The sequence below is a fragment of the Labeo rohita genome, chromosome 3, assembly GCF_022985175.1.
Source record: "Labeo rohita strain BAU-BD-2019 chromosome 3, IGBB_LRoh.1.0, whole genome shotgun sequence".
NCBI classification, from domain to species: domain Eukaryota; kingdom Metazoa; phylum Chordata; class Actinopteri; order Cypriniformes; family Cyprinidae; genus Labeo; species Labeo rohita.
Window position 1 is genome coordinate 24203326 of NC_066871.1, and position 12134 is coordinate 24215459.

The 12134-nt window shown below is 34.3% G+C and overlaps 1 protein-coding gene across 1 annotated transcript in view; it reads right to left on the minus strand.

Moving 5' to 3' along the window:
- Positions 1 to 12134, minus strand: part of plcl5 (phospholipase C like 5) — an 85244-nt gene that overhangs the window by 4384 nt on the left and 68726 nt on the right. Inside the window, exon 5 of the mRNA XM_051097807.1 lies at positions 5002 to 5111. Within this exon, the coding sequence (XP_050953764.1) occupies positions 5002 to 5111 (110 nt within the window). The remainder of the gene's footprint in view (positions 1 to 5001; positions 5112 to 12134) is intronic.

Sequence of the window (12134 nt, forward strand, 5' to 3'; positions counted from 1 at the left end):
TTTGAGAGAAAACCAAATTTAAAAATAATGGCCTAAACTTTTTAGAGACGGCAAAGGTAAAATGTTACCTTAGAACTCTTTACAATAAGGTGTCATTTGTTAACATTAGTTAATGTATTTACTAACATGAACAAACAATGAACAATACATTTATTACACTATTTGTTGATCTTCGCTTATGTTAGTTAACGAAAATACAGTCGTTCATTGTTTCGTTCATGTTAGTTCACAGTGCATTAACTTGTGAAGACTAATCACAATAAGACTAATAAACGCTGTGGAAGTATTGTTCATTCTTAGTTCATGTTAACTAAAGTATTTAACTAATGAATATTATTGTAAAGTGTTACTGAATGCTTATTAAATACATTAAATATTTACTTAATATATAAATTATATACATTAAATACATTAAATTAAATGCATATAACATTTATTTAATGCATTATTTAATGCAAATGTGAAAAGTGCTTTATAAATAAATTTAGAAATACATGTAATATTACACATATAAAATAAAATAATGTACAAAAATATGCTGTTATTGTTACACAATTATTAATAATTCAGATTTTTTTTTTTTTTTTAATAATTGCATATAATATATATATTTTTTAACACCGCACTTTAAATATCACACAGTATTAACAGGTTTTTATACATTATATACAAATATAATGCTTCCCTCACAAAGATATAAATGTATTGTTTTGAAGCTATATTTGATTAATAATTCTTAACATACACTTGTTTGGATTAATTATTAATTTGTAATTATTTTAAAAAGTACTTTGGGATCAGTATGATTTTTAATGTTTTTTTAAGAAGTCTCTTCTGCTCACAAGGCTGCATTTATGCGATTATAAATACAGAAAAAAAACATTAATAATGTGAAATATTATTACAGTTCAAAATAACTATTTTCTATTTTGATATACCTTAATATATAATCAATTTTTTCAAATTTATTTTTTTACTTTTTTTTCCTTAAAGAATCCTGAAAAAAGTATTGCCAGTTTAAAATTACTAAACTAAATTTAAATATTATGTAATTTTTCATATTATAATGATTTCTGAAGGATCATGTGGCACTGAGAACTGGAGTAATGATGCTGAAAATTCAGCTTTGTCATCACAGAAAAAAAAAATTATATATATATATATATATATAATGTTTTTTCTGTATTGTTAAAGCATAAGAAACTTTAAAAATTTTAAATCTTACTGATTCCACACTTTTGAACGTCAGTGCATAGAAGTAATTTAATAAAATTCAATACAAATTTGATATTCAAAGTTATTATTAGAACTAAATTATTAGAAATATGTAAATCAAGACATGTTTTAGTATCAGATCATAATTATCAGAATCAAAATTGGACTGGATCTCATGTAGTGCCTAAACATTCCCACCTCTGTATTTGGGGTTGTCAAAAAGCTTAATTACAAAGTTTGAAAAACCCTTCATATCTAAAGTAGTGAAATTAATGTATTTCAAGTCTGGCTTAAGAATGTATGTAATTGCATTCAGCCCTGTGTATGTGGAACAAAACAAATCAGCTCATGCACACAAAGACAAACGAACAGTAAAGTCTGTGTGAAATACAAACAGTTCAATCCCTTTTAGGCGTCTTTAGTCCTTTAAAGTCATCTAATTAAATTAAAGACTTAATTAAGACAACAGTCCGCCCTATCTGTGCTGCATACTTGCTCTGCAAATGCACACAAACCCATTTTAACAAAAAACACAAAACACCTATTAAATAAATACACTACAAAAATATTCTAAAACTTAGATATTTCAACAAGACTGAATTGCCAACGGCAGTAGAATTAAACCTGCAACTAGATCAGACACACATCCGTACCGTTGTTCCGCAATTTGACACTTTCATTAACACTATCGCACACTAAAGGTGACATCTCCTAATCTTTGTTCCCACTGTGTGCGGTTTATCTGTTTACATAAGTAAGGACACAATTAATCTGTTAGGAAACATGGCACTTTAGTGAAAGCTTATCTTATCATGAACACCATAAATATATAAACACATCTCTAGAGAGATAAAGAGAGAGCAAGAATGATTAAACAGAGAAAGAGAGAGAGTATATGAGAGAAAATATGTCGATTTTTTCCATTTATGGACAGGTCTTATATTTTACCATGTTGCCAGGACTGCAGATCAAGATGTCTGATGATGTTGTTAGCAATCTGCACAAATTAATTTTCATAGTGTTGGTGGGATAATGGGTAAGACTGGAAAAACCCTGGAGCATCACTGCAGGTTAATTGTCTTTCTGTATACATTTGAGGTCAAAAGTTTACACCCCCCTTTCAGAATCATTAAAATTGTTAATTATTTTACCAAAATAAGAGGGATCATAAAAAATGCATGTTATTGTTTATTTAGTACTGACCTGAATAAGATATTTCACATAAAAGATGTTTACATATAGTCCACAAGAGAAAATAATAGTTGAATTTATAAAAATGAACATGTTCAAAAGTTTATATCCCCTTGATTCTTAGTATTGTGTTGTTACCTGAATGATCAACAGCTGTGTTTCGTTTAATTCAGAAAAATCTTTTAGGTCCCACAAATTCTTTGGTTTTCCAGCAATTTTTGTGTATTTGAATCCTTTCCAGCAATGACTGTATGATTTTGAGATCCATCTTTCCACACTGGGGACAACTGAGGGACTCATATGCAACTATTACAGAAGGTTCAAGCGCTCACTGATGCTTTAGAAGGAAACACGATGCATTAAAAACCGGGGAGTGAAACATTTTGAATTTAAAGATCAGGGTAAATTTAACTTATTTTGTCTTCTGGGAAACATGTAACTATCTTCTGTAGCTTCTGAACGGCAGTACAAAATGAAAAAATACGATATTTAGGCAAAACAAGAAAAAAATTACACTTCTTTATTCTTTTCAAAAGTTTTCATCCCCCAGCTCTTAATGCATAGTTTTTCCTTCTGAAGCTTCAGTGAGTGTTTGAACCTTCTGTAATAGTTGCATATGAGTCCCTCAGTTGTCCTCAGTGTAACAAGATGGATCTCAAAATCATACAGTCATTGTTGGAAAGGGTTCAAATACACAAAAATGCTGAAAAAACAAAGACTTTTCTGAAAGAACAGCGGGCAGTTTAGCTGTTCAGGACAAACAAGGGACACAGCTATGGATTATTCAGGTAACAACACAGTATTAAGAATCAAGTGTATGTAAACTTTTGAACGAGTCATTTTTATAAATTCAACTATTATTTTCTCTTGTGGACTATATGTTAACATCTTTAATGTGAAATATTTTATTCAGGTCAGTACTAAATAAACAATAACATGCATTTTGTACGATCCCTCTCATTTTGGTAAAATACTTAACTTTCTTAATGATTCTGAAAGGGGGATGTAAACTTTTGACCTCAACTATATATCACCATCATCAAATGTTAAAGCCATTACTCCAGTCTTCAGTGTCACATGATCCTTCAGAAATTATTCTAATATGCTGATTTGCTTCTCAAGAAACATTTATTAGTATTATCAATATTGAAAACAGTTGTGAAACCATAATCATTTTTGTATTCCTTGATTAGTAGAAAATGTAAAGAACAGCATTTATTTGAAATGGAAATGTTTTGTAACATAATAAATGTATTTAACAGATACTTGCTAAATAAAAGTATTAATTTATTAAAATAAAATAAAATTAAATTAAATCTTTCTGACGTCAAATGTTTGAATTTTATATTCATATATATATTGTGTGTGTGTGAGAGAATCGCAGAATCCAGTCATAAAAATTACATTTGCTGTATAACACGGAATGTCACGGAATTTGATAAATAAATTAAAAGCAGGTCAGTACACTTAAAATAAAACTCTAGAACTGCTCTGAGAGTCACTTCATGAGCATTTTATCGTTAATTCTGAGAAAACTATCGTCATATACTAACAGAACATAAAGTGCTTCACAGCAGCCCGTCAAAACAAAAAGTATGGTTTAAAAATGTAAATACACATCACAGTATTTCTGAAAAAAGAAATAAAATAATAATAAATCTATCATTTTATGAAATTAACTAGAGTTGCTTTTGATTATTAAAATTAAATTAAACCATTAAAATGGAATCCAGAAAATGAATATAAAACAGAATTTGGTAAAAGAAAAAAAAAAAACATTTCAGGGGGCCTTAAAATGTTTTTTTTTTTTAAATAAATTGCTGTTAAATTGTGTAAGTTTCATGGTTTCAATAATTAGACGTGATTTTTGTTTAATATTTTACAATAAAGCGTTTAAACAGAGTCTAGAAAAATGAAAACAGAAAAAAATTAATAAGACTTCATAGGACCCTAATATACTGTAAACGTCTTTAGTCCTTTAGTGTTTTATTGTTCATTTATACAACATAGCATAGCATTTTAAAACCCACCATTTATTAGTCATCAACCATAACAATAAATAAATAATACCTGAAAGCTATTAGAAGCTGCATAGGACACTCCTAGTACCAATCAGTGAAATAAAAGAGCTGAGACAGGAAGGACTTCCTATGGAGATCCTATACTGAGGTTAAATTTGTATTAACAATAATAGTAACCATTGATATGATTGCACTACAGACTTTTATTTTCATGTCTTTCATAATCATCCACACGTATAATTTGACAAATTTCCATGTTCTGCAATTCCACGGCATCAGGGTACAGGTTTAAGGATCATGCAGTTTCAGCTTCAGCCATTGTGAGGTACACAACGATATCAAAATAAAAGCTATTTAATTGTGGCCTCGACTAGCATGAAATCTGATTGGCTGTGGTTGAGCTGCATGCCAGGAAACACTTTGAGTAGTTGCACTGAATGCAAACCTATTAGCAAGCCTGTAATGATTATCCCTTATGCTAAAGTGTTTTAAATACGCTTGTGCTAAATACGGTAAAGAGGAGACCCCTGGTGTATACATGCCTCAATCCATAACATAAAGAAAAGGCACACACCTTCAGCACAGTGATGTTCCAAGCATAACTCTCCATGGCCTTCTGTAACTTCCTCCCTTTCAGTCCTTCTCTTGCGCCGATCCGATGCAGATCCTCATGAAAGTCCAATCCTGAAAGGTCAATAAAACAACATCTGTTAGAATTCCTAGCCAGCGTAGAATGGACCTCAAGAATATGTTTTGTAAACTAATTTGCTTGTATTGTTATTGTTAGAAGCTGTTTTTTCTGACACGCTGCCAAAGGGCAACCAAATCGCAGTCATGACTCACTCCATATATCATTCATAGCAGAAACAGTCACAGAGATAAGAACAAACAAACAGAGCACTACGACAAATAAATGGATGGACAGATGGATGTACTGAAATGAAAACAGTATATGGAATTACGAAGTATCTGCTTTAGACAATAGAGCTGATGAAAGGCCGACTGTTCATTTCAGCAATGTTTGTTAACAGCATCTCAGTGTCAGTGAGGGAATCTTGACAGCAGATAAGAAAGTGCTGTTTATGCTGACAAAAATTGGTGGCACAAATGTGCTCTCAAGTAGATCAGTTTTTATCGGACTACAACACTCTATCAAAAATATGTTTTCTGCCTAGTAAACAAAAGTCCATTTTGCACCAATAGCCATCAATCCCTTATAAAAAAGTGCTGTGGGAGCAAAAGGTACTTTCTCTTGGTGATCCCGGTCACAAATATCTTTCAGGTTAAAGAGACAAAGCAATGTTTACAAATAAAAAGTGAAAAGATTGGCAATAAAAATAGAAGTGGGACATCATATATCCATTTTCCACAAGTTGGTATGATGTCTGTAACATACTTTGGTAAAAATTCCTTAATGGTAGTGTAAAACAACACCCTTTTTACCTTGTCAAAAACAGTTCTGATCACAGCTACCCGTTTCGGTGCATTTCTCTTTAAATGATAATGAGCTACTGCTTACTCCGCCCTTCTCTTTCATTTTTTTATGTATTTGATGGCACATTACCATCAAAAACAAAACTAATCCATTGCATCCTTAGTGCCGCTGGTGTTGGGAGAAAATGAAGACTCTTATGTTCACTTTTACATCCAAATACAAAACACCTGCATTGCTTAAGAGACATTGTTGTCACTACATTTGCTTGAGCACAGAGAAAATGGTGGACAGCGTACAACTAGCTGAGGACAGAAATATGCTAATACAGGACAGTCCGTCAACGGTTGTGGGCGGAACCTGAGCAGTATGACATTATACTGCTCAGAAAATAAAAACAGCTTGATTATTGAGATTGTTTAGGTTCTTTGGGGATAGAAAAAGAGAAGTGAATGGATTTTTATCATTGTAGGGTGGTAACACACATTTATCTGCAAACACTATGTAAAAGTGAATTTTGCATCCATTATCCCCTTTAAGGTTTTTTGGAGGCAAAATCCAGTCATTACAATAGGAATTGATAAGGAGATTTAAGATCAGAACTTTTTTGATAATTATTGACCTAGAGGTTCCAGAGAATTGTACTGCAGTGTTTTTTCCAGATTGAGCAAAAAATCTAGGACTAGTTCGCAAAAAAGTAGGTGTTTCACACCTTCTCAATCATTTAACTAATTGTTTGACTGACAGCAGTGGTTCTAGAGGGTAAATATGTGAAAAACTGCAATATACAATCTACACCCATGAAAAAAGCGATATCACCCCCAGTGGCTGATTTCTTTCAAATTTCTCTCAGACCTTTTCAGAGTTTCGTTCCAATCGGCCTCCGTTAACCTTGTCTAATAGGTTCTCAAAATTCATTGGCCTATGGTTTTTTGAGATACGTAAATTTCCTTATAGGTGCTTTTGGCACTTTGGACCAAGACCGTGTGTACTAATTCTCAATAGGACAAATGGTAGCGTAGTTATGGCTGTTTTTATGTTTTTCCACTCTTATAGCACCACCAAGTGGCCAAGCTCCACAACTTTTTTTCATGTGACCTCAGATTCTGCTCTTACATACGTGTTGAGAGTTTGGCGAAGATATCTCATTCCGTTCAAAAGTTATAGCCATTTTAGTAAAGACGTCCCTGCCCATTTCAAATGTTTTGGCATCCCTTTGCGAAGGGAGAGTTGAAAGTTCAACTTTTTTTTGGATAATTATTGATATTCACTCTCCAGAGAATCTTTCTGCACTGGTTTGGTTCTGATCAGGCGAAAAACCTAGGACTAGTTTGCAAAAATAGGTTTTTCAAAAGTTGCAAAATACCTAGAAATTTCAGCAGGTGACAGATGATCCAAAGCATGTGCTTTGTATGACGTGAGCCAAGGATTACAACGACATGAGACACTTGAGCCCACAAACGATTTAGGAGTTATGAGCGATTTCATATTTTCGAGCGCTGTAGCGCACCCGTCAGCCCGACTGGCTAACTTATTACAAAACTTGCTTATACTATATTACGAAACTCTTATACCCATGTCCGCTGTAGGTGAAGCTGGATCACGAATGATTCGAGCAAACATAGACGCATTTGTTTAGATTGGGAGGCGCATTCCCTTCACAAACAAAAGTCATCCACTGCGTCTTCACTGGCTCGGTGAAGGAGTAAATGACTCGGTCGGGAGTAAATGACGACCACTATGTTCATTATTACATCCAACAACAAAACACCTCAATCGCTTAGGAGCCATTCTTGTCTACGTCCCTGTTCCGGCATCAAAACAATGGCGAACAGACTGTTTCAGCTCATCAGGGCGGGTCTTAGATAAGACGGCCGTGTCAATCAACCTGTCGTAAGAGCGGCATCTGTCGGTGTGACGTCACATGGACAAGATGCTGAGAATGGCTTGATTAGAAAAAGAGGAAATTATTTTTACAGATTAAATAAAAACCACTCAAATAAAAAACAACATGTAAAAGTGAACTTTGCATCTGATGACCCCTTTAACAATTTCAATAGGGTTTCAGTGCTACGCGTTTGAACCCCTAATAATCATTTAACTGCAACTTCATTTTCTACAAATGCTCCTTCATATTTTTCAAGATTTTGCAATTGTGACTTTGTATCTTAAAAACGGACTACTTCTTATATTAACAATTATTATTATCTATTTTTTTCTGAGTTTGGAATGGGGATCAATAATTGTGACATACAAAGGTTAAAAGAAGCAACAGCACAGTAGCGCTCAAATCATGCACACGTCTCACACATCCTGTTTCTTGAATCCGCTGTCTGTTTGACTTTTACTCTGGTTTTCACACTCTTTCTCAAGGATAAAAAACCCACAAACCTGCAGAACACACACTGGTGACATCCTGAATGAAAAACTACATACAATGTGGGCTCTCAGCTGGTGTGACTAGTGCACATGTGTAAGAGAAATGTCTGAGTGTGTATTTGTGCAAGTTCAGAAGCACCCTCTCTGGGCTCTAAGCCTGAAGGTGTCAAAACGGTCCCTAACACCTGCCCACCATCCACTTCACTCTCTCTCACCTATATTTCCAAAACCAATTTTAAGCCAAGAGACATTGCTACTGCAAGGCTAGCTAGACATAAATACTCTTATTTAAACAAAATCTGTAGCTGTAGTTGCTCAGCATTCATATGATTTTACATAGGCCTAGAGGCCACTAGTGCACAGCTGTAAACGAGGACATCCACGCTCGCTCAAATTCATTTGCTTACTATGTCAGTATTCTGACAACATTGTTATCTAAATGAGCTCATCTGGAGCTCCATGTTTTCAAGGGCACAGTGTGAAAAAAACAGCTTGTGAAAAGGAAGGAGTAATAGGGCTGCAAATGACAACGGATTTGCAGGGGAAACCATCATTTCCACACAATGTACCTTTCCGAGCTGTCAGCGAGTGAGAGAACGTGTGTTTGTGTCTGTGAGCCTTTGAAGTTTGATACAGATGAGAGTGTTTAATGACAAAGTTGCCCTGTTACGTTTAATGTGGTTGCTATGGCAATGGTGATGTATGGTGATCCTCTTAGAATAGGCCGCCTCCTGATTGGACGACGGGATGTGACATGTTGGCGTGTGGGATGGAATCTTTGAGTCGGAGGTGTCATGATGAAGGCAAGAGAAAAAGAGATGGATGAAGAAAAGGATTAAGGAAAGAAATGAAGGACAGGATTAAAGTAACAGGATAAAGTACAGGATTGAGCGATTGCGGTGAATTAAAGAAAAATTGTGTTAGTTACGGGCAGTATTGAATAGGTGTTTAAATGCATTGATTTGAGTCCTTGCAAAAGGATTATAAGTAGATTATTATTAATATAAGATGAACACATAGAGTTATATTTATACACATGCATGTGTGTGTGTGATTGAATGCATATAAACATGTGAAAGGCCTGAAACATCATCCATCCACCTGACATGTTGCACAACACAAATAGGTCATGGATTTATTCTGATGAGTCACAGACACCAAAAACTATAGTAAATGCAAATACAAGAGAAAATATAATTCTGCATTATTGTGATCATTGTTTGAGTGCACATTTCAAAACTCAAAACTAACTCCCCAGTTTAAAATATTAATTATTTTCTACTCTTCTGAAGCCAGGATTTGTCATCTGAATTGTGATGTCACAATTTCCTGTTAAAGGGGTGGCTGACTGTTTTTTTTCTGGGCTTGACTGTGTTTATGGGGTGCAGTCTAATGTGTTAATGCTTCGTAAAAAAAAAAAAAAAAATCACATAATTTACCTTTATTCTACACCGCTGTGACCCTACTCCGATGAATGCTCTGATGCTTTCCTGGTTTTATGGAGCCCCTCCCTCAGAAATACACAATGGGCTCAGATTGGTTAGCTCGCCCAGTGTGTTGTGATTCGCTAAACCGCCTAATGCATGTTCAGAAACGTCACACCCCTCACATGCGCTCCGGTTGTATTGTAAACAATGGTGTCGTCAATATTGCTCATGAATTTGAGCCTGAAAGCGACCCAGCAAATATTAGTGAAGAGGATCACACAGAACCTGTGCAAGCACGACTCTTACAAGACATTTCAGAATGGTATGTCTCTTCGATTGTTGTTGTCTCATACTTTTAGATACGCTGTGATTTGTAAATGCTGCCTCTTATGTTAGCTTTTAGTATATACAGTTTTATCCTGATTAAAGCTTTAATACAGCAGAATACATGAGTGCGTTGTAGCAGTTTTGTAAAGTAATTGTTTATTTTGTAACAGTAAGAAGTGTTTGCCAGCAAGTATTGCTTGCTACCACGGCAACTGCGTGTTTATGTTTAACGCTTCTCGTATCAATGTGAAAAATATTTGTCATGTTCCCGGAGGTGGGTTTTATGTAAATGTTTGGGTTTGTGAAGAACAACAGATAATGTACTCACCCCCTTGTCATCCAAGATGTTCATGTCTTTCTTTCTTCAGTCAAAATGAAATTATGTTTTTTGAGGGAAACATTTCAGGATTTTTCTCCATATAGTGGACTTCTATGGTGCCCTGAGTTTGAACTTCCAAAATGCAGTTTAAATGTGAATGGCTTCATATAGCTCTAAACGATCCCAGCTGAGGAAAAGGGTCTTATCTAGCGAAACGATCAGTTATTTTCATAATTTTCATTTTGGCTCATGACAGTTAGGGTATGTCGAAAAACCCATCTCATGTTCTCCCTCAACTTCAAAATCGTCCTATATCGCTGTTTTACCTTTTTTGTTAAGGGTGTTTGATTTTCTTTGCATGTTCACTTTGCAAAGACTGGGTCGATACATCTGCAGCAATGCAGGATGATTTTGAAATGATTTTTGAAGTTGAGGGAGAAAATATGATTCAACATACCATAACTGTCTTGAACCAGAATACACAGAGTTCAGGCAGAGCAAGACAAGATGAGCGTTTGAGATTAAAAAGTACTGGATGACAAGAAAATACACAATGGACTCACCCAGCGTGTTGTGATTCGCTAAACCGCCTACTGCATGTTCAGAAACGTCACACCCCTCACATTCTCCTTTAAACAGCCATAAATTTAAATGGCTATATCTCACTTTGTATTGAACTTTTAGCCTCGTAGCTCTGCAGATATTGTTTATGCTCAAACAGCAACATTACACACTAACTAAAGTTAAGAAAGTGAAATCAGAATCAACCACCCCTTTAAAAATGCTTCTTATCATGTGTCATTTTCATATGTAATCAAGGTGAGTTCTACCAGAGAGTGATTTGTGATTTGATTTCTAAATTTTTGCCAAAACTCCTATTATAATCAATGACACAGCTTACACTGTTCAGCGAGTCTCTTATTTGCATTGTGTTTTCACTGTGTTAGTTATGAGGAAAGTTTTCATGAGACTGCAGAAACTGTGCTCGGTTAAAGTTAATTCTAACCTTCGATTAGTCTTGTGTAGCCAGACGTTTAGACAGATAGCAGAAGGTCTGGGAACCTTGGCTGCTTTGAATGGCCAAGGTCCGCCCAAAAGGCCATATGACTGAAAGGTACAACTATCAGTAATTCTACTGGTTTAGCTCAATAGTTTTATGACAATAACTAAAATAGACAAAAAAGGGTAGGTTTTTTAACTGCGTGAAAACACTTAATTTTTAGATACACTGTCAAGCACTTTGCAAGTACCTCTTCAGGAATATTGCTATTTTCAAAAGTTTTCCAGGCCTTAAATGTCAAAAAGTCAAATTCAAATTCTTTCAAACACTTTAAGCACCTTGCATGAACCCTATTATAGTAAAAATGCCGTAAAAGGTTTTGATAGCGTTCCACATCTAACGCTCATTTCATATGCAAAGATGCTAGCCAATCATAGCAGTTCATAGCATCAGCAGACACACCCCTTTTAACAGAGCATTCAAATCAGAGGGAATTTATATATAGACTGTATTATAAGATTATAAGTGCACCTCAGGAAATGTTAAAAATATTAATAAAAAATGCATTACATACTCCCTTTAACTAAAACCTAAACTATGAAATAAAGCTAAAATAAAGTCTAAATATTAAATGAAAAACGTAAAAGTAAATGAAAATTAGAAATGTTGCCATAGCAACTAAATTAAATAAAAAAAGATTAGGTAGAAATACTAAAATTACTAAAACCAGAACTGAAATAAATACATTAAAGCTAAATAGAAATATTTTTTAAATAAAAAAGTGCAATAGCACATTAAAAAAAATACTAAAAGCAAAACTTAA